The 23,755-nt window shown below is 38.5% G+C and overlaps 3 protein-coding genes and 1 pseudogene across 5 annotated transcripts in view; 2 read left to right on the top strand and 2 right to left on the bottom strand.

Annotated features, from left to right (window-relative positions):
• LOC111320452 (exportin-1-like) overlaps nt 1–5,521 on the top strand; it is a 26,022-nt gene extending 20,501 nt beyond the window's left edge. For both annotated transcript variants that reach the window (XM_088725931.1, XM_088725932.1), the window contains 6 exons: nt 43–135; nt 697–828; nt 1,301–1,410; nt 1,533–1,591; nt 1,889–1,985; nt 2,619–5,521. In XM_088725931.1, the coding sequence (XP_088582057.1) occupies nt 43–135; nt 697–828; nt 1,301–1,410; nt 1,533–1,591; nt 1,889–1,985; nt 2,619–2,765 (638 nt within the window). In that variant the 3' untranslated portion in view covers nt 2,766–5,521. The remainder of the gene's footprint in view (nt 1–42; nt 136–696; nt 829–1,300; nt 1,411–1,532; nt 1,592–1,888; nt 1,986–2,618) is intronic.
• Nucleotides 4,287–23,736, bottom strand: LOC148729431 (integrator complex subunit 7-like; annotated as a pseudogene). The gene is made up of 23 exons (XR_015988689.1): nt 23,630–23,736; nt 23,364–23,493; nt 23,046–23,192; nt 21,879–21,932; nt 21,236–21,319; nt 20,209–20,266; nt 19,045–19,159; nt 16,676–16,777; nt 16,020–16,114; nt 15,829–15,925; nt 15,273–15,423; nt 15,009–15,177; nt 14,576–14,623; nt 9,596–9,751; nt 8,633–8,827; nt 8,341–8,444; nt 7,573–7,638; nt 7,385–7,472; nt 6,982–7,023; nt 6,455–6,553; nt 5,571–5,679; nt 5,088–5,170; nt 4,287–4,514 (listed from the first exon to the last, which is right to left on the bottom strand). The product of XR_015988689.1 is annotated as an integrator complex subunit 7-like (transcript).
• On the top strand, nt 10,137–11,888 carry LOC111345307 (uncharacterized). The gene has a single exon (XM_022952585.2). It carries the CDS (start codon nt 10,255–10,257, stop codon nt 11,761–11,763), a length of 1,509 nt encoding a protein of 502 aa, XP_022808320.1. The 5' UTR covers nt 10,137–10,254; the 3' UTR covers nt 11,764–11,888.
• On the bottom strand, nt 12,053–14,139 carry LOC111345308 (uncharacterized). Its single transcript, XM_088725933.1, has 2 exons — nt 13,924–14,139; nt 12,053–13,797 (listed from the first exon to the last, which is right to left on the bottom strand). The coding sequence occupies exons 1-2, from the start codon at nt 14,103–14,105 to the stop codon at nt 12,159–12,161; spliced, it is 1,821 nt and encodes a 606-aa protein (XP_088582059.1). The 5' UTR covers nt 14,106–14,139; the 3' UTR covers nt 12,053–12,158.
• Nucleotides 23,737–23,755: the final 19 nt, after the last annotated feature.

Below are 23,755 nucleotides of genomic sequence, written 5' to 3'. Positions count from 1 at the left end.
TTGTGATCATGTAAACTTTGTTTGGTTTTTTTTTTTTTTTAGCATTATTAGCAATACCTCCTCAACCATTCAAGCTGGTTTTAGATTCCATTGTTTGGGCTTTCAAGCACACAATAAGAAATGTTGCGGACGTTGGTATGTACTTCTATTTAGTGGGGTTGCCAAAGTCAGGGAAAAACAAAAATTTCTCAAGATCAGGGAAAAGTCAGGGAATTTTTCAAAAAGTCAGTGAAAAGTCAGGGAATTTTATTTTGAGGGCTCCACAAAGGTTTGTGAAGTAGTCGATTGAGTGTAGCAAATCGGATAGAAAGCTTAAAAGTGATGGAGAAATGTAAAAGTGGATTTGGCCTGTTTGATAATTTAATTCAAGGTCAGTGAAAAATGTTTTGAGGTCAGGGAAAAGTGAGGGAATTTTTTGGGTTCCAATGAGTGGCAATCCTCTTTCAGTCCCAATATCTCGTTAGGAATTCTCATTATTGTCTTCCAACAATGCTATGATGTTCATGTGGGGAATTTGGCATGGCATCAACCAATTATCTACTTGATATTGTGTTGATATTGCAAGGAGAAATTATGCATTGGCCTCTCACATCATGTAAAATTGCTTTAATTAATTATTAGAAGCTGCAAACCCATGTTTCACTATCATTGTCAAGGCCTACAACCCCTTTAAAGTGTAAATGATACCTTTTTTAGGGCTTCATATTCTGTACTCATTGTTGAAAAGCTTGGAGCAAGAAGCTGCAGCACAGAGTTTCTATCAGACGTACTACATGATGATTGTTCAGCACGTGTTATCAGTTGTCACAGACACATCACACACTGCAGGTACTTTTGGATAAAGGTACTTTGTGTTCAACTAACATAATAAAAAAAAAACCTTGACATTCAAAAATCGAAACAGTGAAGTCAGTCCTGTACAAAACCAAACATAGCTTTGTTTGGAATGGCCTAAATTGTGTTTAAAATTAGTTTCTTAAGAATCTACTGATTTTATACCTAAAGAATATTCTTAAGTGTATCCATTCTTTTCTGGACTTATTACTGTGCAAAGTAAACTGCAGTATCTAAGGACATGCACACTAGCAGTATCTCATCTTAATAGCTATAGATAGCCAACTCCTTAGAATAAGGATTCACACGTTTTTTTGTCATTTCATCTCTTTGTTTATTGGTGAACTTTTGTTGCGGTATTTGTCTTCAAAATTTTATAATCATGTGGTTCAACCTCGTTGTTGCTTGCTATGTTTTGTTTCTGTCAATTTTTTACTTAAAGTTATTTTTTCCCATGTGTACTTAGGTTTAACAATGCATGCAACAATTTTGGCACACATGTTCAGTTTGGTAGAATCAGGGAAAGTCTCAGAGCCTCTCTTTGCTGCAGAAGCAACACAGTATTCCTCAAATCAGGTGTGTGTGTGGTGAAACCAGCATTGCTGATCTACTTCTGTGGAATTTAAACAATTTTGTTTCTGCTTTTTTTGAAATTCTTGCTTTTTAAACTTACAATAAATCATGTCTCCTGGTTTCAGGCGTATGTTCAAGAGTGTATAGCCAATCTTCTCAAGCAGGCATTTCCACATTTGCAAGAGTATGTGGTGCCATGTTTTCATACACCCTATAACCTAGTTTGATAAAATGTGACCAAATATCAAGTTAAATGAGGATTGAACTTCTTTCACAGGCTCTCAAGTTCAGAGCACTTGTCCTGTAAAATAAAGTGAATTCTCTAAGATAGTTAAACTCACTGAAAACTATGAATTGGCAATTAACACAACTCTTCTTTTATTTCTGATAGTTATTATGGGACTTGAACAACCATAACAAGGAAGAATGCCAGAGTGTATTTGGTGGTCTTTTTCTAATTGTGATTTTATATTTTCTATAGTGCACAGATTAAGTTGACTGTCCAAGGGCTTTTTTATCTTAATCAGAACATTCCAGCCTTCAAGGAACATTTGAGAGACTTCATGGTGCAAATCAAGGTATCCTGTCTGTTTTATGCACCTTTTATTAACATAATTTTTTGAAAGAACTGTTTCATTTGTAAGTGTATAGTGGATTTGAGCTGTTAGATGCGTTAAGTTGTCCACAGTCATCTTATGTCCAAGAAGTCTCGGTAACATATTTTTTAAAAAAGCAATATATTTATTTATCACAATTGTAAAGTAAAAGCAACAGCAATTAGCACAGAGTAATGATATACAAGTTAACGTCTAATGTGGATCATGTGTTTTTGATGGCTTATCAATCCCAACCCTCAAATTGTAGTGTGTGTGTGTGTGTGTGTGTGTGTGTGTGTGTGTGTGTGTGTGTGAGAGTGAGTGATAATTTAGGTTTTAACCCTTTGACACCCAATGACCGACCAGCATCTATTTTCTCCTGACAATATCAACTCTGAATCAGTCATTAAGGTCAAAAGAATAGAGGAAATGATCACCAACTTAGAAAGAAGTTAGGGATTTTTGGAGAAATTCTCCTTATTTACACCTTAGGAAATACAGTATAGAGAACTATATGGAAAATATGCATACTGTTAGGCTGTATGCATATTGTATATGCATACTGTTAGGCTGTAAAAGGTTCAAACTCTCTTGTATCCTGTTTATGTCATCCAGGAATACAGAGGTGAAGACGTTACTGACCTGTATTTGGAGGAGCGTGATCAACAGCTAAAATCAGCGCAGGAAGAGAAAAGAAAAGTTCAGCTTTCTGTACCTGGAATTGTTAATCCCCATGATGTGCCCGAAGAAATGCAAGATTAATATTTATTACAAGTTTTTAACGATATTCTTTAGCTATTAGTTAGATTTTGTCAATAAGTAAGATACTATTATTATCTACATTCAACATGTATCGCGCTTTTCAATCGAACGGAGGCAAGCGCGAGGCGAGCGCAAAAGCAAGTCGCACACCAGGGAAGAAGTTACTTTTGCGCTCTTTCGCTTGCGCGTGACTCACGCTTCATGCGCGCCTCGTTTGCCTCCATTCGCCTGTAAAACTAAAAATGTGGGCCTGTTCTGCAGGCTAAGGAGGTGGTAGTCAACCAGAGGAGCTCTCGGCCGCTTACGAATTCTCTTTGTCAGTACGATAAAATGTGTGTAGAGAACAGAGGAGGATATGCACATTAAGCGTTAAGTGACGCAAATAACAGCGGCCGCATTGAAAAAATTTCAAGCGCCATTTCGAAAAAGATTCTGTGGCCTCGAGTTTCAATCCATTGAACACAGATTCACTCTGATACAATGAAATATATGAAGTTCATATATTTTGAACTGCGGTATTAGATACATATGATACACGATCCTCGTAGTAGATAGCGCTATTTAAGCAATAGCGAAAATCAGACCTGAAAAAAATCAGGCCTGTACGGGATTCGAACCACTGACCTCTGCGATACTAGTGCAGCGCTCTACCAATTGAGCTAACAAGCCACAACTGGGAGCAGGCCGTTGAGTTGATTCGTAATATCACGGGTTTATTACGAATCAACTCAACGGCCTGCTCCCAGTTGTGGCTCGTTAGCTCAATTGGTAGAGCGCTGCACTAGTATCGCAGAGGTCAGTGGTTCGAATCCCGTACAGGCCTAATTTTTTTCAGGTCTGATTTTCGCTATTGCTTAAATAGCGCTATCTACTACGAGGATCGTGTATCATATGTATCTAATACCGCAGTTCAAAATATATGAACTTCATATATTTCATTGTATCTGATTTATCACTTTCACGGGTTTATTACGAATCAACTCAACGGCCTGCTCCCAGTTGTGGCTTGTTAGCTCAATTGGTAGAGCGCTGCACTAGTATCGCAGAGGTCAGTGGTTCGAATCCCGTACAGGCCTGATTTTTTTCAGGTCTGATTTTCGCTATTGCTTAAATAGCGCTATCTACTACGAGGATCGTGTATCATATGTATCTAATACCGCAGTTCAAAATATATGAACTTCATATATTTCATTGTATCTGACTTTCACGGGTTTATTACGAATCAACTCAACGGCCTGCTCCCAGTTGTGGCTTGTTAGCTCAATTGGTAGAGCGCTGCACTAGTATCGCAGAGGTCAGTGGTTCGAATCCCGTACAGGCCTGATTTTTTTCAGGTCTGATTTTCGCTATTGCTTAAATAGCGCTATCTACTACGAGGATCGTGTATCATATGTACAGATTCACTCTCTTTCGATGCTGCTATTTGTATCCAGTAATATTTCCCCTGAGAAGTTCTCGACTAAAACCATTTCCGTGAAATACATCTACATTTCGTTTTCTCTAATAATCGTTCCATAGTCTCTAAGATCTTGAAGTTCTTTGTTTTCTCGCTGTATTATCTGAGGCTTTTGTCTGCAATGAGCTCTGGGGGCCCGTATTCCATGGTAATCCAGAACTGTCAATCACGCTAGTCGACACTGTCACGTGATACACGGTGGGTGTGTTCAGAGAGAGCAAGAACTGGGCACTAAAGTAGTCGTGATGCGGAACCACTGTTTGTTCTAAACTGGTCACACAGTCGCGCGGGGACTGAAACAGAGATGATTCACAAAATTTTAAAATTCAGATTGAAGGGTCATACAATTTAAAACAGTGACGTGCTACTCCATTGAACATCTTAAGAAGCGATACAACCGCAATTAAAAAAAAAAACTGATAACAGGCAGTAATGCCAGTTTGGATGGCATGATAAAAAACACAAAGTATCTTATACTAGAAACTTTTTATGGATCAGTAGGAAATTTCATAAACTTCACTGACCAACGTGCGGGCCATCATTAAAAGCAATCAGACAATCGATCCCCCCCCCTCCCCCCTCCCCCCTCCCCCCTCCTCAGCCCGCCGGAAGATTAAGACGAGTTGGAGAAGAGGTTTACCGAGGGTCTGGCACTAATACTCAACGCTAGATCACTTGCCAGACCTCTCGCCGCCTCCCGTTTCTCAAAGCCCAATACTATCCTGCGGGAAAGGAAATGCAAATAATGAGGGCAATCGTAGCCTAGAACTCACGTTACTTTTTATTCCTTGACCGTACTGTCATACATTATTGGTGCATTGCAATAAACTCAGAGCCAAGTGTTCTTCATCAAACCATACACGAACCTTTCCATCCGGGGTTTGTTGCTTCTTCTCGTCAGCCCGCCAAGTTACTGACAGACAGACGGACTGTACATCACGAAAATGGCCTGGGAACAAAAAAATAATAACAACTATTCACCAAAGTGGAGGTGGTTAGTGGTGGATATTTACCGAGCCGCGAAGCGGTGAGGTAAATATCCACCGCTAACCACCGACACTGAGGTGAATAGTTGTTTTAGTATTTACTAAAACAGTGACATAATATACACCACCGTCGTTAATTTGAGTGATTTCTTCGCTTATCACGGATGCAAACCGGGACGCCATTTTTTCTCGAGTTGCTCGGAGGTAAATAGCAAAGGACATTCGGAGTTTGACTAGCCAATCAGAGTGCGCCTTCAACGCTATCCACTGTTTTAGTATAAACTAATACGTCATATTTTTACCATTTCCACTTCCCATTTAAGTCCAAGAAAAATTTACCCTATTTGTAAAGGTAATCCAAACCTGGTCGCTGTCCGTGATCGATTACTCCTTCCACCTTCAGAACAAACTGTGTATCCCAAATGACTGCGATAGGTTTGCCAGGGGACCGTACCGAGGGAGATAGAGCCAACTGCAAAAGACAACTTAATACTTTAACCTCACAGAGTGACAAGCATTTCATTTCTCCTCACAGCATCTCCACGAGTCAAACATTAAGGAATGTTTACAAAACATACGAGAAATGACACCCAATAAAGAAGCTCCTGATTATGAAACAAATTCTCCTTGTCAGCACCTTAGGAAATGTCTAGAGAACAGTATGGAGAATTTGGATACTAATGTTAGGTGAAAAAGATTGGGGTCTGTTAATTGCTCAAAGGTGAAATATGCGTTTTTCAGTAGCTTTTCTCCGGTCTCGCTGTTGCATCAAGTATGCCCAAAAATTCAAAGTCAAGGAGTTTCTGCTCCGGCTGTGTACCGTACTAAAACACACTGACTGACCTCACCCCCGCCCCCCCCAAAAAAAAAATAACAAAGGGTAATTTTCAACTGAGTGTCCGAAATTCTTAAAGCACTGTTATTTTATTTTTACAGTTTCTATACGTGCGTCGAATGTGATACTCGAGACGTGATGTCTTACTCTGCAACTGGTTCAAGTTATTCACACGCACTCCTAGCCTCAGCGACTACTATTCCTCTACAATCAGATGCAAGACTGAAACCAACCGCGCCTTGGTCGAGTGCGTTTTCCCGCGCTTAAGGCAGTTTGAGTGCTTTTATAATGAATTCTCGTTGGCTCTTAAGAGGTTTTCTCCTTCTACCTGACTGGTCGTTATATTACTTTGGTACTGGTTCAACGTCACTCAATCAAAAGAGCTCTAAATGACCAACTAGAGTTCACTTACCTTGATGGACGTAGACTGTTGGCTGCAAAAGAAGTACTTTGAAAATATAAAAGGTGCTTTGACCAGAGTCATCGAAGCGCGAATAAGACACTCGGTTTGCTGAAAGAAAAAAGTTGGCAAGCCATGATTAACAATTAAATACTTCTACGAATGAAGGTCAGTGGATTGTAAACTGCGCAAGTCAACGGAGTAGAGAATCTTCTCATCTGTAAAACACTATTCTGGTGTCATGTGAGAACTTCAGGAAAGCCGGAAAAAGGAACATGTGGCGGTAAAGGCAAAAAATTAAAATCTTTGAGCCGGAATGTAAAAATTGTGATTTGGAAAAGTCTAGTCATGAAACAAATCCCTTTACAGTGTTTAGAATTAAAGCCTGTTTTGTACAGTTATTGTTTCTATAAAGAGACACGCTTTTCCTTTTTTGTTTCTTTCTGTTTATAAGGAAAAAGTGCGTATCTGTTAAGCGTTGGCCAAAGCGTTCATCTTTCTTCTACTAAATACACAAACACAACATTTCACAGGCTTACCAAATGACAGAGAGGGAGGGCTTCAAGCTGACTTACAAGGCTCTGAAATTAATCAGCAGAAAGACAATCCACTCACTTTAACTGTATGAGCAGTCTGAACTGACTGGGATGAGGAAAGTAATCTTTGGGATTACATTGGTTTGCTTTACTTTCCTCTGTGATTGGTCTAGAAATCTCGCGCCAAACTTTCGACCCATCAAATGCAAAATGAAAACAAATGGTGAGTTTGTCAGTCGCGTTTTACCACGCTTCAAATAAGTTGTTCGTCGTTACTTTGATTTCTCATTGAATTCTTAAGATTTTTCAATGCACTGCGACTACTTTTGGTTTTATAACGCTAGAACGAAATTCGCTGTCAAAAAGCCAAAATTAAAAAAAGGACAAATTCTAAGATAAAACCAACCTCTACTGTTTCTAAAATGTCTGTGCACTCCAAAGACAGTGCGCTCTGCCTCAGAGTCGAGGATCTGTTTGTTTGTTCACCCACCGAGCTGGAGGGAAATGCATTACAAAAATAACAAATTAATACAACTCTATAAAGTCAATGTGTCAAGCACGGTTGATGAATCTGAAAATCCTCGGTGGCCTTACCTGGGCTGGGATGTCTTCATCAGTACATCAATACCGTGTGATATCAATAAACAGCTCTGCTGAAGACTGAATTGAGTCAAAGAAAGTAATGCTACTGAAACAATTTGGTACTTCATAGAAAAAGCAAGATCTCTTTAAGAGAATACTAGAGATTTCATAAGTACAATGTCCAAGGGAGACGTTAAGCCCTTGAAATCCCCACCACTGATCAGAGTTGGCTTGAGATCGACTCCTTCACAAAAGAGAGACCGCGCACGACACAAATGGACGTGGAGAGGATCACTGAAAAAAGAAATGAATGGGTTCGGATGCACAGCACCTGAAACCAGATTCAGTGGTGGTTATCTGGAAGGCAGCATTTATACTCGTTTGAAAAGACATTACGTGTCGTGGTTAGGATTGGGTGAGGCATTCAGTGTCTTGAAAAGAAACAACGAAATGAGTCAAATAAAGCTATGATTCCCACAGGTGTGCAGCACTTTAGGCAATGGCAGAAAAGAAGCCTGAAAAAATTGTGATCAGATCTGTATAAGGAATAGAAGAACACTCTCAAATTTGGCTTGCCCCCAGCGTGTGGCTTCGTGGCTCAGTTGGGGGACGCAGGATCAAGTCCGGTCGAGGCAAGATTCTTTTTAATGCTTTTTTATGGTAATTACTTAAGTTACAGCAACACCTGAGCGAATGATTCCTTTACTTGATTTTCACCCGCAGGTAAAATTAAAGTGTACTTCATTTAAAATTGCGAGAAAAACACGAGGGTGAGGATACGTGTCAAGGTTCTCAAGGCTGACAGGATCTGCATTAAATGATGTGCGGTATAACTGTCCATAACTCTCACCAAGATTACGGAAAACTTTGCTGCATTCTGTCATCTGAACAAAGAAAAACGCTGTTTTGCAACTGCTGCCATAAATCAAATAAACAGTGAGTAAATTAAAATCTCAAATGAACTGAAGAAAGAACTTTCTAAATGTCTGACAGATTGAACATGTATTCAGACGAACAACATCAAAGACTCCCTCGAGAAATGGAATTTCTTCCTGTTCCCCAGCAGACATACTTGAGCGGCAAAGTGACTCAACCGCTGGACATCTTGACCGGTTGCCATAGCAACAGCTGTTGCTATGGCAGGCGGCGGACAAGATTTCATGGTGGCGCAAGATGCGAGGAGCAGACCATGAGCCTGGAACGTTTCTGCTCTCAAACTGGCATAGGAACATTGGAATGACAGTTGATTGTTGGAAGACACAGAAGCCTGGAGAAGAAGGAGAACAATCATCATACCATAAGAAAATCAATGACAAAAGTACAACAACACAGATAACTAATGCGAACGCGTTAGCGTGAGCCAACTAAGGGGGGCCCGGGGGCATGCTCCTCCGGGAAAATTTGAAATTAAAGTCTTCTGAAATGACTAGAAATGGATCTAAAACTGCCAAAAGTGAAGTTAATATTTAATTCTTACAAAACAACCAGTAAAAAACTTGTCTTCACGTTTGACCAAATTTAAAAGAATAGACTAACTTCTAAGGCCCCTGCACGGTCCTGAACTAATTTAAAGAGGAATGCTGTTTACACCCTCACATCAGCATACATATTCTCCATACTGTTCTCTATACATTTCCTACAGTGCTGACTAAGAGAATTTGTTTAACAATCAAGAGCTTCAATCCTCAGTTGGTGATCATTTCCTTAATTCTCATGACCTCAATGTGTGATTCAGAGATGACATTGTAAGGAGAAATTAGATGCTGGTCACTTTTAGAGGTTAAAAACAGAAAATGCAACAGTTCGATGTGCCCGAAAACAATTTGAATCATTCAATGATTGCAAAGGTGTACGTTAGACATTTAATAACAAAATCACCTACTGGAAGAAGGGAAATAAAATGAACTTTTCCCAAGTTTTTGGTGACTATGCTAACCATCTTTGTCCTTGGAGTGCAAGTTGTTAGCTGCTGATACACTAGTACTTAAAATTAGAGTTAATATGACAAGAACACCATCTTAACATGCAGACAAACCTTAAGGGTTGTAATGCCTTTGTGGTACTTGGCACAAGCTTCCGCTATCTGTTTAACTAACATTAGCTGACTATCACATGAGACACGCAGCAAACTCTCTGCCTCACATAAACACTTCAAGGCAGTTAACCAGAAGTAGAAGTGTTCAGATGCCACCTGAAAGACAATAAGGCAACAAAAGGAAAAAAGGTTAAGTCTGTCCTCGGGTGTACTCCAGTTTCCATAGCACAAGGCAACTAGGAGTACTACAACTCCCCCCTGGATAGGATGCTAGTCCATTGCAAGGTTCCCCCCCTGAATTTTATCAGGCTTCACAAACAGTTTTCCAACGCCCATTGATACCCCGAGGTGAAGTGAGGCACTGTGAGAGTAAAGCCCTTTTCCCAAGAACACAAAACATTGATCCCCCCTCCCCCTCCCCCTTCCCCCGCCAGGTCTTGACAATGGACCTCTTGACCTGAGCTGGATTGTTCAAAGCTGGGTTAAGATAACTCAGGGTTAGTTTGAAATTTTATTTCAGATCAGAAACCTTGAAGATCAAATTAGCCATTTTCAAAACGAGCGGCGGTCTGGGTACGATTTGCCACCATAAAGGCTCTTGGGATCGTTTGGAGGGACAGCGTGAAGGTAAACAAACGCACAGCTGACGTGTGACAAACATGGCACACTATAACTGCTGTATTCCAGGCTGCACTAATAGTTACAGAAATGCACCTAACCTTCAGTATTATAGAATTCCAAAAGACCCTCATATACGTAGAAAGTACGTGGTTCTTATGAGGAACGAGACTCTGAAATTAGATTCTACGAGTACGCGGATTTGCTCAGTTCATTTCGATGGAGGAGAAAAACTTAGCAGAACGCACTTGCCTTCAATTTTTCCATGGACAAAACCGACAGCTCAACGTAGAGAACGCAAGAGGGCCAGTTTCGAAGATGTACAGAAAATAGAGCAAACCAAAAAAAGAAAAACAGCACTTGCTCAATTACCACAGGAAGCGAACTTTAAATTTGAAGAACAGACAGAAAATATGAATGTTAATGCTGACACCAGTACCAGTGTGGAAATGCAAACGTTACTTACTGGAGACCAACTAAACAGTTTATACAACAGAATGCAAACAAGAGAACAAGAAATTGTTAAGCTTAAGGGAGAGATTCAGCAGTTGGAGAAAGAAAACAACAACATAAAAGAGGTGAACAGCAAATTACAAAAGGAAATCGAAAGCTTGAAGCATGCTTTAGATAACAATAGATTTGACATAAGCAAATTTAAAGATAAAGATGATGATATTGCATTCTACACCGGCTTTCCCGATTACAATGCTTTTATTCTTTGTTACAAAACTGTAGAACAAGCCTCTAGCAATATTAATTATGGGCACAAAAGGACCACCACGAACGGTAATGTTGGGAGACCCAGAGTACTTACTAAATTCCAGGAGTTTACCCTTGTTATGCTGCGCTTGAGGCTGGGTTTGTTTGAGAATGATCTTGCTCATCGATTTTTGGTTTCAAGATCAACTGTCTCTAAGATTGTAAATGCCTGGATTCCATTTTTGAGGAGGGAATTTGAACCTCTTATCATCATCCCCCCAAGAGAAGTACTTCAATGTTATAGGCCTGACAGTTTTAAGAAACTGTTGCCTAACGTAACAGTCATTGTCGATTGCACGGAATTTGAAATGGAGAGGCCATCTGCTCTTGATTCACAGTCTACCTGTTTTTCATCATACAAGTCAAGAACCACCATGAAATCACTGTTGGGCATAACGCCAAGCGGTGTTTTATGTTTTGTGAGTGACTTATTTCCTGGTTCAACCTCAGATAAGGAAATAACTGTTCTTAGTGGTTTTCTAGACAGACTAAATCCTGGTGACCAGGTACTGGCTGACAAAGGGTTCAATTGTCAGGATGAATTAGCTTCTGTTGGTGCAAGCCTTGTTATACCAAAATTTTTAGAACAGAAGATACAGTTTTCCACAAATGAAACAAATCACAACAAGGTGGTTGCTAGCCTAAGAGTTCATGTGGAGCGGCTCATGGAACGTATAAAGAACTGGCACATCTTCGACCATAAGATACCAATTACTATTGCACCTATTGCATCAGACATGCTTGTAGTGGTCTGTGCTTTGTCAAATTTTCAACCCCCTCTTATAAATTAAAAATTATCATGTAATATTGTTAACTGTCATGACACATGTTGATGATGAAACACGAAAACATTCATATTGCAATAACTTTCATTAAATGGTGTAATGAAATAAATTTTGTTTGGACCAAACAATAATATTGGTATTGAAATTGGAGTCAAATGAGTGATTCAAATTCAGCTTACTTTGGGGAGCAGCTACATCACACAATGATAGTAGGTTGGGTCATTTGCATTTTAGGTTTAGCATTGCAAATGCTTTGACTACACATTTAAATCTAGGTTTGCCAAAACATGCAGCGTATAGTATAATGATATTATTCAACATTGGACATGTTAAGAAATACAACTTCAGTTATAAGTTTTCTAGTAGATGAAAAAGAATAAAACTCTTAAAACAAAAAGCTCTCAAAACATGCGCGCATCAATTTTGGGGAGCCCATATTTCACACAAGGATATGAAAGTTCTGGTACAATCCAGCAGTTAAAAAATGATTCAAGTTTTGGGAATATTCTATCCCAGTGTTCTTGTGAGAAATAAACTCTCTCACAAAAAGGTGTGGAAGAGGCTGTTCCCATAACCACAAAGTCAGTCCATTTTTGCTCTGCCACAAACATTGCCTGTTGTACTTGAAAATAATATTTGTGTCTTGAGTTCAAAATCACAGATTCCTCAAACTTCTTGCAAATTCCTTTTCGGAGCAGAGCCTCCTCCAGACTTTCTTGCTTTTCCATCTGAATATATTTCACTTCAAGAAGACCCTTACTGTCTTCTGCAGAAGGGTCACACACTAATCCGTCTGGACTTGCTCCGAGTAACCCATGATGCTTGGAAATGAAAAAGCCACATTTTTCTACGGATATATCAGTAACCCCTTCCCCCTGCTTTAATAATTTGTAAGCAGCTATGATCCTGTCCTCCATTTCAAGTCCTTCTTGCATGTATTTACTCTGAAATGGTTTTTTGTAACCAAGGACATCTTGGATGATTTTTGTTGGTGATGTTGTTTCCCTTTGCACAGCTATTCTGTAACAATTTGTAGCAGTAATCCTGGGCTGCCTGTGATGATGCCACAAATTTGAGTTTGACTGCCCTCGTGTTTGCTCTTCTACTTTCTTTATTTTTTCTTCATCAAAATTAATGTTCCTCTTCACTTTCTCAAATCTCACTCTTAGTTCATCAGCTGATATTGGATGACATTTGATGGGTGAGATGAGTGGCTCTTCCAGATTATTTACCTTTTGAGGAAGAATATGTGTCCATCCAACAGCTCTCCCAGATTTCATTTGATATTCTTTTAAAGATTTATGGAAGTTTTGTAATCTTTCACTTGGCCAGACTTTTTTTTCTGATACACAGGTACCATTCTGTGCTGGACATGAGGCTAGCTTTGGCCTTTTTGCTTTCTTTTCTTTAGCATAATCATGTTTGACAAAGCTCATCTCAGAGATAGGTGTCACTGGACCCTTGCGTTTCCCTGGCACATTCCATTTACAAGGCTTAGATGTGCAGGACTCAGCTGCATCCGAATTTTTCCTTTTCGTCTCCTTAAAGCTTTGTTCAAGGGCAAACAATGTAGATGCCACATGGTTACAACGGCCATCAATACCAGCAGGACACTTACAGTGTGCTTTTAACACACAACCTATGGATGACATTAACAGAAAACAAGAGTATACTTTATCTTTTTTCATCGATGGCAGAACTTGGCTTTTTACATAATGTTTTCCATTTTGGTGCAGATGTCCAATGTATAAAACATGCCCTGACTTGAAGAAGTTAAATCCCTTGACTAGGGGCTTTGCAGTGGAAAGTTGTTTTTTACTTTCAACTCCTTCAATCATAAACTGCCAAACGGTTCCAAAAGCTATCTTAGGCAAATCTTTAAAATCAGGTTTGTATCCTTCTTTTGGAAAGAATTGGTTGAGCTGCGGCTCTTCCTCCTCCAGCACTCCAAGTTGAGCCTTCTTGCGGAGAAGGTGTAGTCCACCGTCTGGATCACGGAGATATTTAACGTCTAGTCCATGCTTAATGTAATCTTGAACTCTGAAAAATATGAACATGATATATGACTGGAATGAAACAAAATAAAACGACACAATTTCTCCTTCGATATAATTTAAGCTCATATGTACACCACTAAATGAAAATATACACCTCGAGTGAACCTACCTTGTTATCAATGCTTTCTTATTTCCCGTAGTCTTTGCTCCCCTGCACAGCAACCACCTTTTCAATTGAACGACGCTACATTGTTCTACAGTTTCGCGAGGAATTTTTGCACCAGGTATATCTTCTTCTGTCAGAATAACCTTGAGAGCGTCTCGCACGGTTGCATTGCTCTTGTCCACCATGTTCTTGCTGTCCCTCCAAACGATCCCAAGAGCCTCTAGGGTGGCAAATCGTACCCAGACCGCCGCTCGTTTTGAAAATGGCTAATTCAGTTTATTTCTTTTTGTCTACAACCTGATGATTGAATGCTCTAAAAACAATAGGGAAAATTATCCCAAAAAGGGTTTTGAACAGAGAGATATAGAAATCTGGATTAAAATTTAACCCTGGGTTATTAGTGCTAACAAGCCTTCAAAAAACTGGACCTCACAGCCCAGCATACTTCCCATTGCACCAAAAACACCTCCCAACCATAACTCAAACAGAATCATCAATACCATGACAACTCTTATGTTTTAAGTGATGGCCAAACATTTTTCTTCTATCATGGACTGTTGTGTATACTCCTTATTACCAACAGTAAGTTAGAATTCACCTTCTCCATGTACTAAAAATAAAACAGTTCATGAAAAAATTGCATCACACTGTATACCTTAGATGACAGGTTTCCAAAAATTTTAGCTGCAATGCTGTGAAAACCCTGAGAGATGATGAAGGAAAAGTTTAGGATACATTTTTATTTGTTACAAAGACATGATTTCTTTGATAAGTACAAACTTAAGATTTTCTTTGCCCAGGAATTGAACATGGAAACTTCCCAGTCTAAAGCAATAAACAGGGCTCAACATGAACTTTTCAACTTACTAGCCACTAAGTGGCTAATGACATCTTAGATGTTAGAACAATTTTAGTTTGATTACTAGCCAAACTGGCTAATGGAACCACTAGCCAAAACTGAATTTCTGCTGGTCTGTGGCTAGTGGGCTACCCCTAGACTAAGTGTTAAGTCCTGACTAGCATAATTAGACAGCCCTACCAAATCTAAAGACATTGGTACACAAGACAGTGTTACCGAGCAAACTAACCAGTCTTGTGGCCTGCTTGCCAACTCTGAACATGGTTCAGTATCTTGACGTTGTAGTTAATTTTCCCAGGTTTTCCAACGACATTTTTTCCAAGGTTGCACCTGAAGTTTCATCCTCATTGTGCGCAACACTTTGATACGACTGTAAGACTAACGTTGCCATACCAACCCACAGTGCAAAGAACATGAAAAAGTAATTTAGTAAGAGTATTTTGGAAAACAAGTCTCCGGACAAACAGCAATTCTCTAAAAAAAAACACATACCACTAGATCTTTTGATTCCTTGCTGTCATCATCTGCATTTATGACAACTTTGGCAAAGTGTGAGAGAATTTCACTTCTTAAAGGTGCAAGTACAGATGGAATCTGTGTTGCCATAGTGACCATCACATGACATAGCTCTAGCGCTATGGCACCTGAAAAGAAGAGCAAAATGACAGAATTAGAAGTCTCCACTTCATCACCAAAATCTGATATGAACTTCTCCCAGCTAGTTCCAACTCTTTTCTTGTAAAGGTAAGGTTTGAAAGTTTATTGCTGTCCTAAAACCTTTAAGCTGAATAGTTGCTGAAAGCAGTAATTACTTCCTCTCAAGTTTGGCCTGCCATGATAAATAAAGCAATATGCAGATAGTGTTGCCAACAACTAACTGACAGATCAGCAACAGATTACCAACTGTAGGCCACCTGTCAGCAGACAGTCAATCAAGATTACAGGGCTATTGATGATAAGGGTTTTTTTACCTTTGAGATTTCACTCTCCCACTTACTGTTTTATTTTAGTGTAAAGAAGTGAGAAATATGAAGAAATTGAGCCCTCACCAGATGAAGTTGGAAGCAAGCTGGACACACTTTCAACCAGAGTGGGAGCCACCTCAGGATAACTGTTCATCAAACGATTTATTGATGACAAACAAACCTGAGCAGAAAGAATAAAAAAATTCAACATTTGCAATATTGTTGTTTACGCTGTTGCAAATTTTTCTTCAAAAGTTCATTGAGCATGCATGTACCTTCAATGCCTGAAGTTGATTGTTTACACAACAGACCACAGCACCACTCTCCAATGCGACAGCCGCTTGTTCACAAAGGCCACTGTCCTCTTTATCTAGTCAATATCAAAGAATCATATAATTTATCAAATTGCAAAACTGTATTTTGTCCAAGATTGGAACATTATAAGCAACAGGTTGTAGTGAAACTCTACATGTTTTCAACCTCAGGCAATCACAAGATCCCAAGCTCTGCAGTCCAGACAACACAGGAACAGTTTGTGACAACTTTTTGATTAATATGTGTATGACTTTCTCCTTGTGAAAGAATTTTCTCACAAAACAATTAACAAATACATAACATACTTTTACTGACTTTCCCCAAAGGAGGCTTTTCAAACACAGTTTTAAATTAGTTTCAGACTTTATTAATGGTCACAACCAGAAAATGGAAGATGCCATACACTTGAAGAGATTTGTCACATAAATATCTCCAAAAACTCATCCCAAACATTGTAACAACACATTAATGAAAATTATGATAAACTAGAGATATGAGAAACACTCACTGGTTCTATACCAATTTGTTATCTACAATTGCAAAAAAAACTTGTTAAAAAAATAAGTGTAAATATGAGTTTGATAGGACATCAAGAAAAAAATGTTATGTAACAAACCAGATTTTATTCCTGCCAAAGCAATGTTGAGAAGAAGTTCTGTTGCTAAAGCTGCTACAGAAGAGTTATAGGAGTTTGTTTCTTTCTGGCAAATTTCAAGCACTGGAAAGGCAACAACAGAGAAAGAAAATATCATCTAGCAACATTGTGTTATTTGGTCATAGCTTTACTTTTGAAGGGTGTCACATTGGCACGTGTGCTATTGAGAAATTCAGCTGTGTGTGACTATTAGAAATATATTTTGTTCTGGAATATCAATAATATACATGAAAAAATTTCTCAGTTCTGATTGGTTAAGATGAATGCAGTTTTCAGTTAATTCAGTGCAGAAGAGGGTTACTTCAGTGCAAAGAAAGAAAAAAACCAGACATTCTGATAGGTCAGAATGATTGGTCAATGTCAAGGTCAATGTCACTTGTCACTTGCAGGGTTTGAATACATTATTTTTGCACCTGATGCGTGTGCTTTTCTTCTGCGTAGTTATGAGAAGCTACCTCATATTATTTCATGTATATTATTGATGTATATTATATATATCTTATTAGACGTTTTTTTATGTAGTATTGCTGAGTATTTTTACGAGTTGTGCCGTATTTTGACGAGCCCATAGGGCAAGTCAAAATACAAATAACGAGTAAAAATACTCAGCGATACTACACAACAAAACGTCTAATAAGTTGTTTATTATCCAACACGCCAAACTGTTATTTCAGTGCGGGCGAATTTCGCTGATGTTTATTTACGGGGAGTGCGTGACAGAAGTATGCGAAGCAGAACGGAATTGGCGTGTTGTTGTGTTGCTGTTTCTATTTTCTTCATGAAAAAATTCTCTGGTTGTCAAGCTGTTTTTCTTCGCTCGATTCATCTAATGAACTTGGATCTATATTTTCCAGTCATTCTCAGACTGACTCTTTGTCGTCGGAACTATGATTCAAATTGTCTGCGATTTGTTTTTTTTTTTGCAACTACAATCCAATTCTTCGCTTGCGCAATGCGAGAAAACCTGTTTAACTGGTACTCTATAATAGACGCATACAAATACCACGTGATATTTGTACTCGTCTATGGCATTATTTGAACTTGTCTAGGTGTAGTTGCATGGATAAATAATGATGTATATTATGTATATTATTTCATGTATATTATTGATACATAAATAAGCACTAATTGTAAATTTTTTCAAATTGCACTTGCCCTAAGGGCTCATGCAATTTTGTTAATCTTTGAAAAAATTTACTCACACTTATTTATTCGAAATTGCACTCGAAATCATGTGATTACCTAGTATACAAATATCCTTTTTATAAGACAGTTTGCAATTGGTTGAGCAGGAAGTTCGTGCAGAAGAAAACGTTTTAGACATGTGTTTAGTGAAGTTTGCTAAGGCTCTCAGAGAATTACTAAGTTCAATTTGTGTTATTGTAGTGTATTTGGAGGTCTGAGAGCCCTTTACACCCTAACATCAGTATTCATATTCTCCATACTGTTCTCTATACATTTCCTAAGGTGCTGACAAGGAGAATTTGTTTAACAATCAAGAGCTCTTTAATTGGTGATCATTTCCTTTGTTCTCTAATCTATAGTTATAACATACTAGTCTAGTTGAATTATCAAAATCAAACCTTAGATGAAAATAATATTTAAATTTATTCTGTATATATTAAGTCAAGGGGTAAGGTAATGAATCTGATCCAACCGACGCGTCGGCCGACACGTTGGCCGGACCTTATAGAAAGACTCTGCCTCGCTGGTACTTTCGCTTGGCTCCAAACTTCGACTCGTCGATCTCCACTGTTTTTCCTACACCTCCGATCTTCATGTCAGCGTTCATAATTTTCGTCGAACATACCGTTCGTAAGTCACTCAGCGCACGGATCACTGTAGGCTTTGAAAGGCTAGTCAGTCTGGCGATGTTACTTCCAGAAGCCTTGATAGCCCACAGGAACATTAGATGAAGCCACGTACTCAGCGGGATGTTGGAACCTTCGAAAAACCAGGTTCGAAAAGCCAGGTTCAACAGCGGCTGTTTGTACAGCATCGGTGGTGTGTCGGTAGTGTGTCGGCCGACGCGTCGGTTGGATCAGATTCATTACCTTTACCTAAGTCAAGCGGCCCATCTGGCCCATGCTAAACTCTGGTTTCTGTAGCATGAAGTGACTAGGAGTATTTCTACTCCACCCTGGATGGGATGCTAGTCCATCGCAGGGTTACCCCCCCCCCTCCCACAGCAATAAAGTGTCTTGCCTAAGAACATGACACAATGTCCCCAGTCAGAGCTCGAACCTGGACCACTTGATTTAGAGTCCAGTGCACTAACCATGAGGCCACTAAACCTCCACTAAATGAAATATTTAAGTTACTGAATTCACCTTTTTCACTCTTCAGCAGACCTACAGCCTCTGATCTGGATAGAGCTACCATTGTCCTCAATGCAGAAAATGTAAGGTTATCATAACAGCTACTCAGAATAAATTCTGACAGAGCCTGGATATAAAATGAAACAAACGTTAACAGATACCTTAACATTAAAATTTAGAAATGCAATGCTTTTCTTCAAATTGTCTCCCAGAAAGCTGCAAGTATAGACATTTTTTCAATCTTTTTTCCCCTTATTTTTCCCTTTTTTTGGTCTTGCCACTGTCACTGTAATAAGTTTGTTCCATTGAAATTCATCCCAACTTTAACGCAATCAATTTTTCATTAATTACTAGTAGCATAAATTGTACTGATAAAAGTAATTTTTTTCCAATAGAAACTGTCAACTTCTATGATGGTATCAGCACACCAAAGAGAATTATCAGAGTGAGTTGACAATTAAATTTCTGTACATTAAATGCCGTTTCTTCTCACAAAATAAAGTCGAGAAGATTTGTCTAATAGTTTGGGGGCGTTTTTTTAATAAAACAATTATTCCACTCGCGTTTGTTGGATATGAGATGATTATAGCCAACGAGGCACGTAGTGCCGAGTTGGCTATCTATCATCTCATATCCAACGCGCGCTCGTGGAATAATTGTTAAATAATAATAATAATAATTCAATATTATTTTATATTGTGCAAATTAACATGTTCATATGATCAAATGCGCATCACAACACTTTTTGGGGGACTTTGGCCGGACTGCATCAGCAGTTTACAAACAATCAAAGGAAACTTTTTTGAAGATGCCCCCTCTCCCCCAATTCCCAGTAAACAGGCCAGACCACATCACAGTAATCTCGTGAGTGGGTTCTTTAATGTCCCCTGCCTAACCAAATTAACTAATTAATAGATGCAGGAGACGGGACCCTCAGTTTATTCATCCTTATCTGAGAAGACTAGAATTTCTATCCATTTCTTGATATTATAGAAAGGTAGCGCATTCTCCTCAGTTATTTTAAGACCTTGAGTGTTGGTCCAGCCGGGGCTCGAACCATCCACCTTGACCTCCTGCACAACAGTCCAGTGCTCTAACTAATTGAGCTAACCGGTCAATAACTACATTATGACCCTATGCGGAAAATAATAACATCAAGCATCTGTACAAACACACTCCCTCCTTACCTCCAATAAGTTGTGCTATTTTGTTGTAAAGACCAGAGGCAAATTCTCTATCGGGAACAAAACAAAGAAACAAAAAAAAAAAGAGTCAGACATGTTGGATAACAGTGACTTGGAAGGCCTAAGCCATAATCTTTTCCAAGGGTTGACTAAACAAAAGAACACATTGACTCATTCAGTAAAACCAGTACTCATTTTCTGACCAAACCCTAAAAATGAATTGAAACTCTAAAATTGCCCACATTGTTGCAAAGGGAAATATTTTTAAACACAACGAATATATGAAATCCATATATCTGAGGATCGTGCACAAATACGTTTCTATAACCGCAGTTCAGATATATGAATTTCATATATTCATTGTGTTTGATTTATCATCTTACTGGTTTATGTATATAAGAACGATCCTTCGCAGTAAAGCACTATTTGAGCAATAGTGGAAATCAGACCTGAAAAAAATTTCAGGCCTGTACGGGTTTATATCGAATTAATTTGATGGCCTGCTCCCAGTTGGCTTGTTAGCTCAATTGGTAGAGCGCTGCACTAGTATCGCAGAGGTCAGTGGTTCGAATCCCGTACAGGCCTGAAATTTTTTTCAGGTCTGATTTCCACTATTGCTCAAATAGTGCTTTACTGCGAAGGATTGTTCTTATATACGTCTCATAACCGCAGTTCACTCATATGTTTCATATGTTTGTTGTTGTTACTGGTTTATGTCGGACTAATTTGATGACCTGCTCCCAGTTGGCTTTTTAGCTCAATTGGTAGAGCGCTGCACTAGTATCGCAGAGGTCAGTGGTTCGAATCCCATACAGGCATGAATTTTTTCAGGTCTGATTTTCACTATTGCTTAAATAGTGCTCTTTACTGTGAGGATCGTGTACAAATACATTTAGAAATATTTTTCTCCCCTTGAATGAGGACTTTTCACAAAGCTAACAGAGCTATTACACTAACAGGTATCTGTCCTCATGTTGAGTTATCAGCTAGGAATCATGACCATTATAGAGTTTTCTCACCGAGACTGAGCACAAAGCCTATCAGTTGCAAAAATTGCTGCCTCTTATTCCACCTGATCATGTGACTCCAAGCTACTTCTTATGCTAAGGTACGACAAAGAGAAGGTGGAGAGAGATCATCATTATGAAATTCAGTACCACAATTTGTAAAAAAAAAAAAACGCTTCTGTCTTCATTAAATCCTCCACTCATAGACCACTTTCGTATAAATATTGTTTTGTTTAAATTTAAATTAGCCCCTCTGGCCTCGCTTAAGATAATATATTCTTTTGAATTTTGTACTGGAGAATGAGGCCAGTAGGGCTAATTTAAATTTAAACAAAAGAATATTAATCCGGCAGCCATTTATGAAAGTGGTCTAAAGTGGCTTTAACCTGAGTGTTCCTAGTGAACCAGCATCTAAACCTTTCCACCTTAACATCAGTTTGCACATTCTCTATACTGTTCCCTATACAATTCCCTAAGTGCTGACAAGGAGAATTTGTTTAACAATCAAGAGCTTCTTTTAGTTGATCATTTCCTTTATTCTCGTCACCTTAAAGTTTGATTCAGAGATGACACTGTAAGGAGATTTTACAAGCTACAGATCAAAGGGTTAAAATGAAGAAAACACTGCTAATTGTTAAGATTATAAATTGTTTACCTGTGGTGGACATTTTTTCTTTCAGAGACAATACAAGCAATACTACCAAGAACTCTGAAGAAGCAATACATTGAAATAAGTCACAAATGCAATTCAATATCATAATTATACTGAACATTTGCAATAATATATTATTATAAATATCATAATTACAGTCAACGTTTAGCCTTCATGGGAAGAGAATTGGAACCCGCATGCTCTCGAAAAATCACAAAGTATAACACTTCAACAAGTTTCTCTTTTTGACTCTGACCACGACTTCCACTGAGTTTATCAAAGTGGCTCTTACTACCTCAAACAACATTCACATGATCATGATCATCCAACCACTTTTTTATTTTATCAAAATAGTTGAACCCATTTTCATATACTGATAACCCTTTACGCCCTAACATCAGTATGCATTTTCTCCATACTGCTCTCCAGACATTTTCTAAGGTGCTGACAAGGAGAATTTGTTCAATGATCAAGAGCTTCTTCACTTGGTGATCATTTCCTTTATTCTCCTGACCTTATCGTTCGATGCAGGGGTGATATTGTAAGGAGAAATTAGATGCTAGTCACTCTTTGAGGTTAAAGTGCCTATGACACGAGATTTTTTTCTCTTGTTTCTTGTAATTGGATATCTATAGAAAACGTTTTGAAGCCTTAAAAGTGCTGGAAAAGTCTAAAAAGCACTGTTTTTGCTTTCAAAATACCTGCAATTTGCTTTCAAATTTGTCCCGATCATTGTGCAGCCAAAATCGGACGTGATGTCACATTGTGTAACCAGATTCTTCAAAGTCAAAGGAACTTTCAGAAGTCGGACTCAAAGGAATCATTACAATCACTGGACATCTTTGCCTTTCAATACACTATCTATCTACTACGAAGTACTGCAGAATCCTCTTAGCGACAACAGACCTTCGCGGCAAAGGTACACAATGTGACATCATGAATAACTTTTATGGTGATAAACTAAGTCCCAGTCTCCAGGACAAATTTGAAGACAAATTGCGCATATTTTGAAAGCAAAAAAATGCTTTTTACATTTGTCCAGCTCTTTTAAAGCTTCGAAATATTTTCTATAGATATCCAACTACAAGAAACATGAGAAAACAATTTCATGTCATATGCACTTTAAAGAGATAATCTTTTCAATGAAAAAATATTCCCTATTCTTATCACCTAACAGTGATGGCTCTTGCAACTGGATCATTTGAATGAATGACAGAGTAAATTCGCTTCAAGAATTCATCTACATTCAAAATCTTGTCCAGATGTTTGTCACTTTGCTGAATGACCTTCAGAATGCAAAGTCGCAAAAAATTACTCCTGCAAAAAAATAAGAAAAAAAAAAACAGAAATCTAGGGGTTTTTTTCCATTTTCAGCAAAACACGAGGAAACGCAACAGATACAGTCAATATTTCAAATATTTTTTTTCGCATGAAACATCGATCAAATTAAATATGATTTACAAGATCATGAAAAAAAAAAATCTTTACCCAATGCGGAAGACATCGGCCAGCTTTAACAGAGCAGAATTGATTAAAATTGGAAATAGATATTTCTCAAATAACTCTGGGAATCTGACTATTGCCTCACACTGTTCTCCAGCTTTACTTGATCGTAGTCCTAAAATAAAAATAGAATCATTCCCGTTAACGTTATCACCTGAGCGAGAGTAAATAACAGGTTGCAGACTGGTATTATGGTTTATAAATTTTGAAATAATGGGAAAAAAGCTTTTCTGCAAAGTTGCATTCTCTACCCTTGTCAAGCTCTGACAAGGCACTGTTTGCATCTTGCCAGCTATCAGAATTATTGGAAGTTTTTTTGTCCAATGTTTGAAGTTCCAAAGCTAAGTAAGGTCGCCATGTTGGAAATAAGTATCCCA

Source organism: Stylophora pistillata, chromosome 6 (genome assembly GCF_964205215.1).
Source record: "Stylophora pistillata chromosome 6, jaStyPist1.2, whole genome shotgun sequence".
Taxonomy (NCBI): Eukaryota; Metazoa; Cnidaria; class Anthozoa; order Scleractinia; family Pocilloporidae; genus Stylophora; species Stylophora pistillata.
Note: the sequence above shows the minus strand (reverse complement) of the source record. Positions and strands in the feature narration are given on the sequence as shown.

Coding starts and splice junctions, on each gene's coding strand:
- LOC111345307 (XM_022952585.2), top strand. CDS start 10,255: ATGGCACACTATAACTGCTGTATTCCAGGCTGCACTAATAGTTACAGA.
- LOC111345308 (XM_088725933.1), bottom strand. CDS start 14,105: ATGGTGGACAAGAGCAATGCAACCGTGCGAGACGCTCTCAAGGTTATT. Junction 13,798..13,923: donor AAGAAAGCATTGATAACAAG/GTAGGTTCACTC, acceptor CATATTTTTCAG/AGTTCAAGATTACATTAAGC.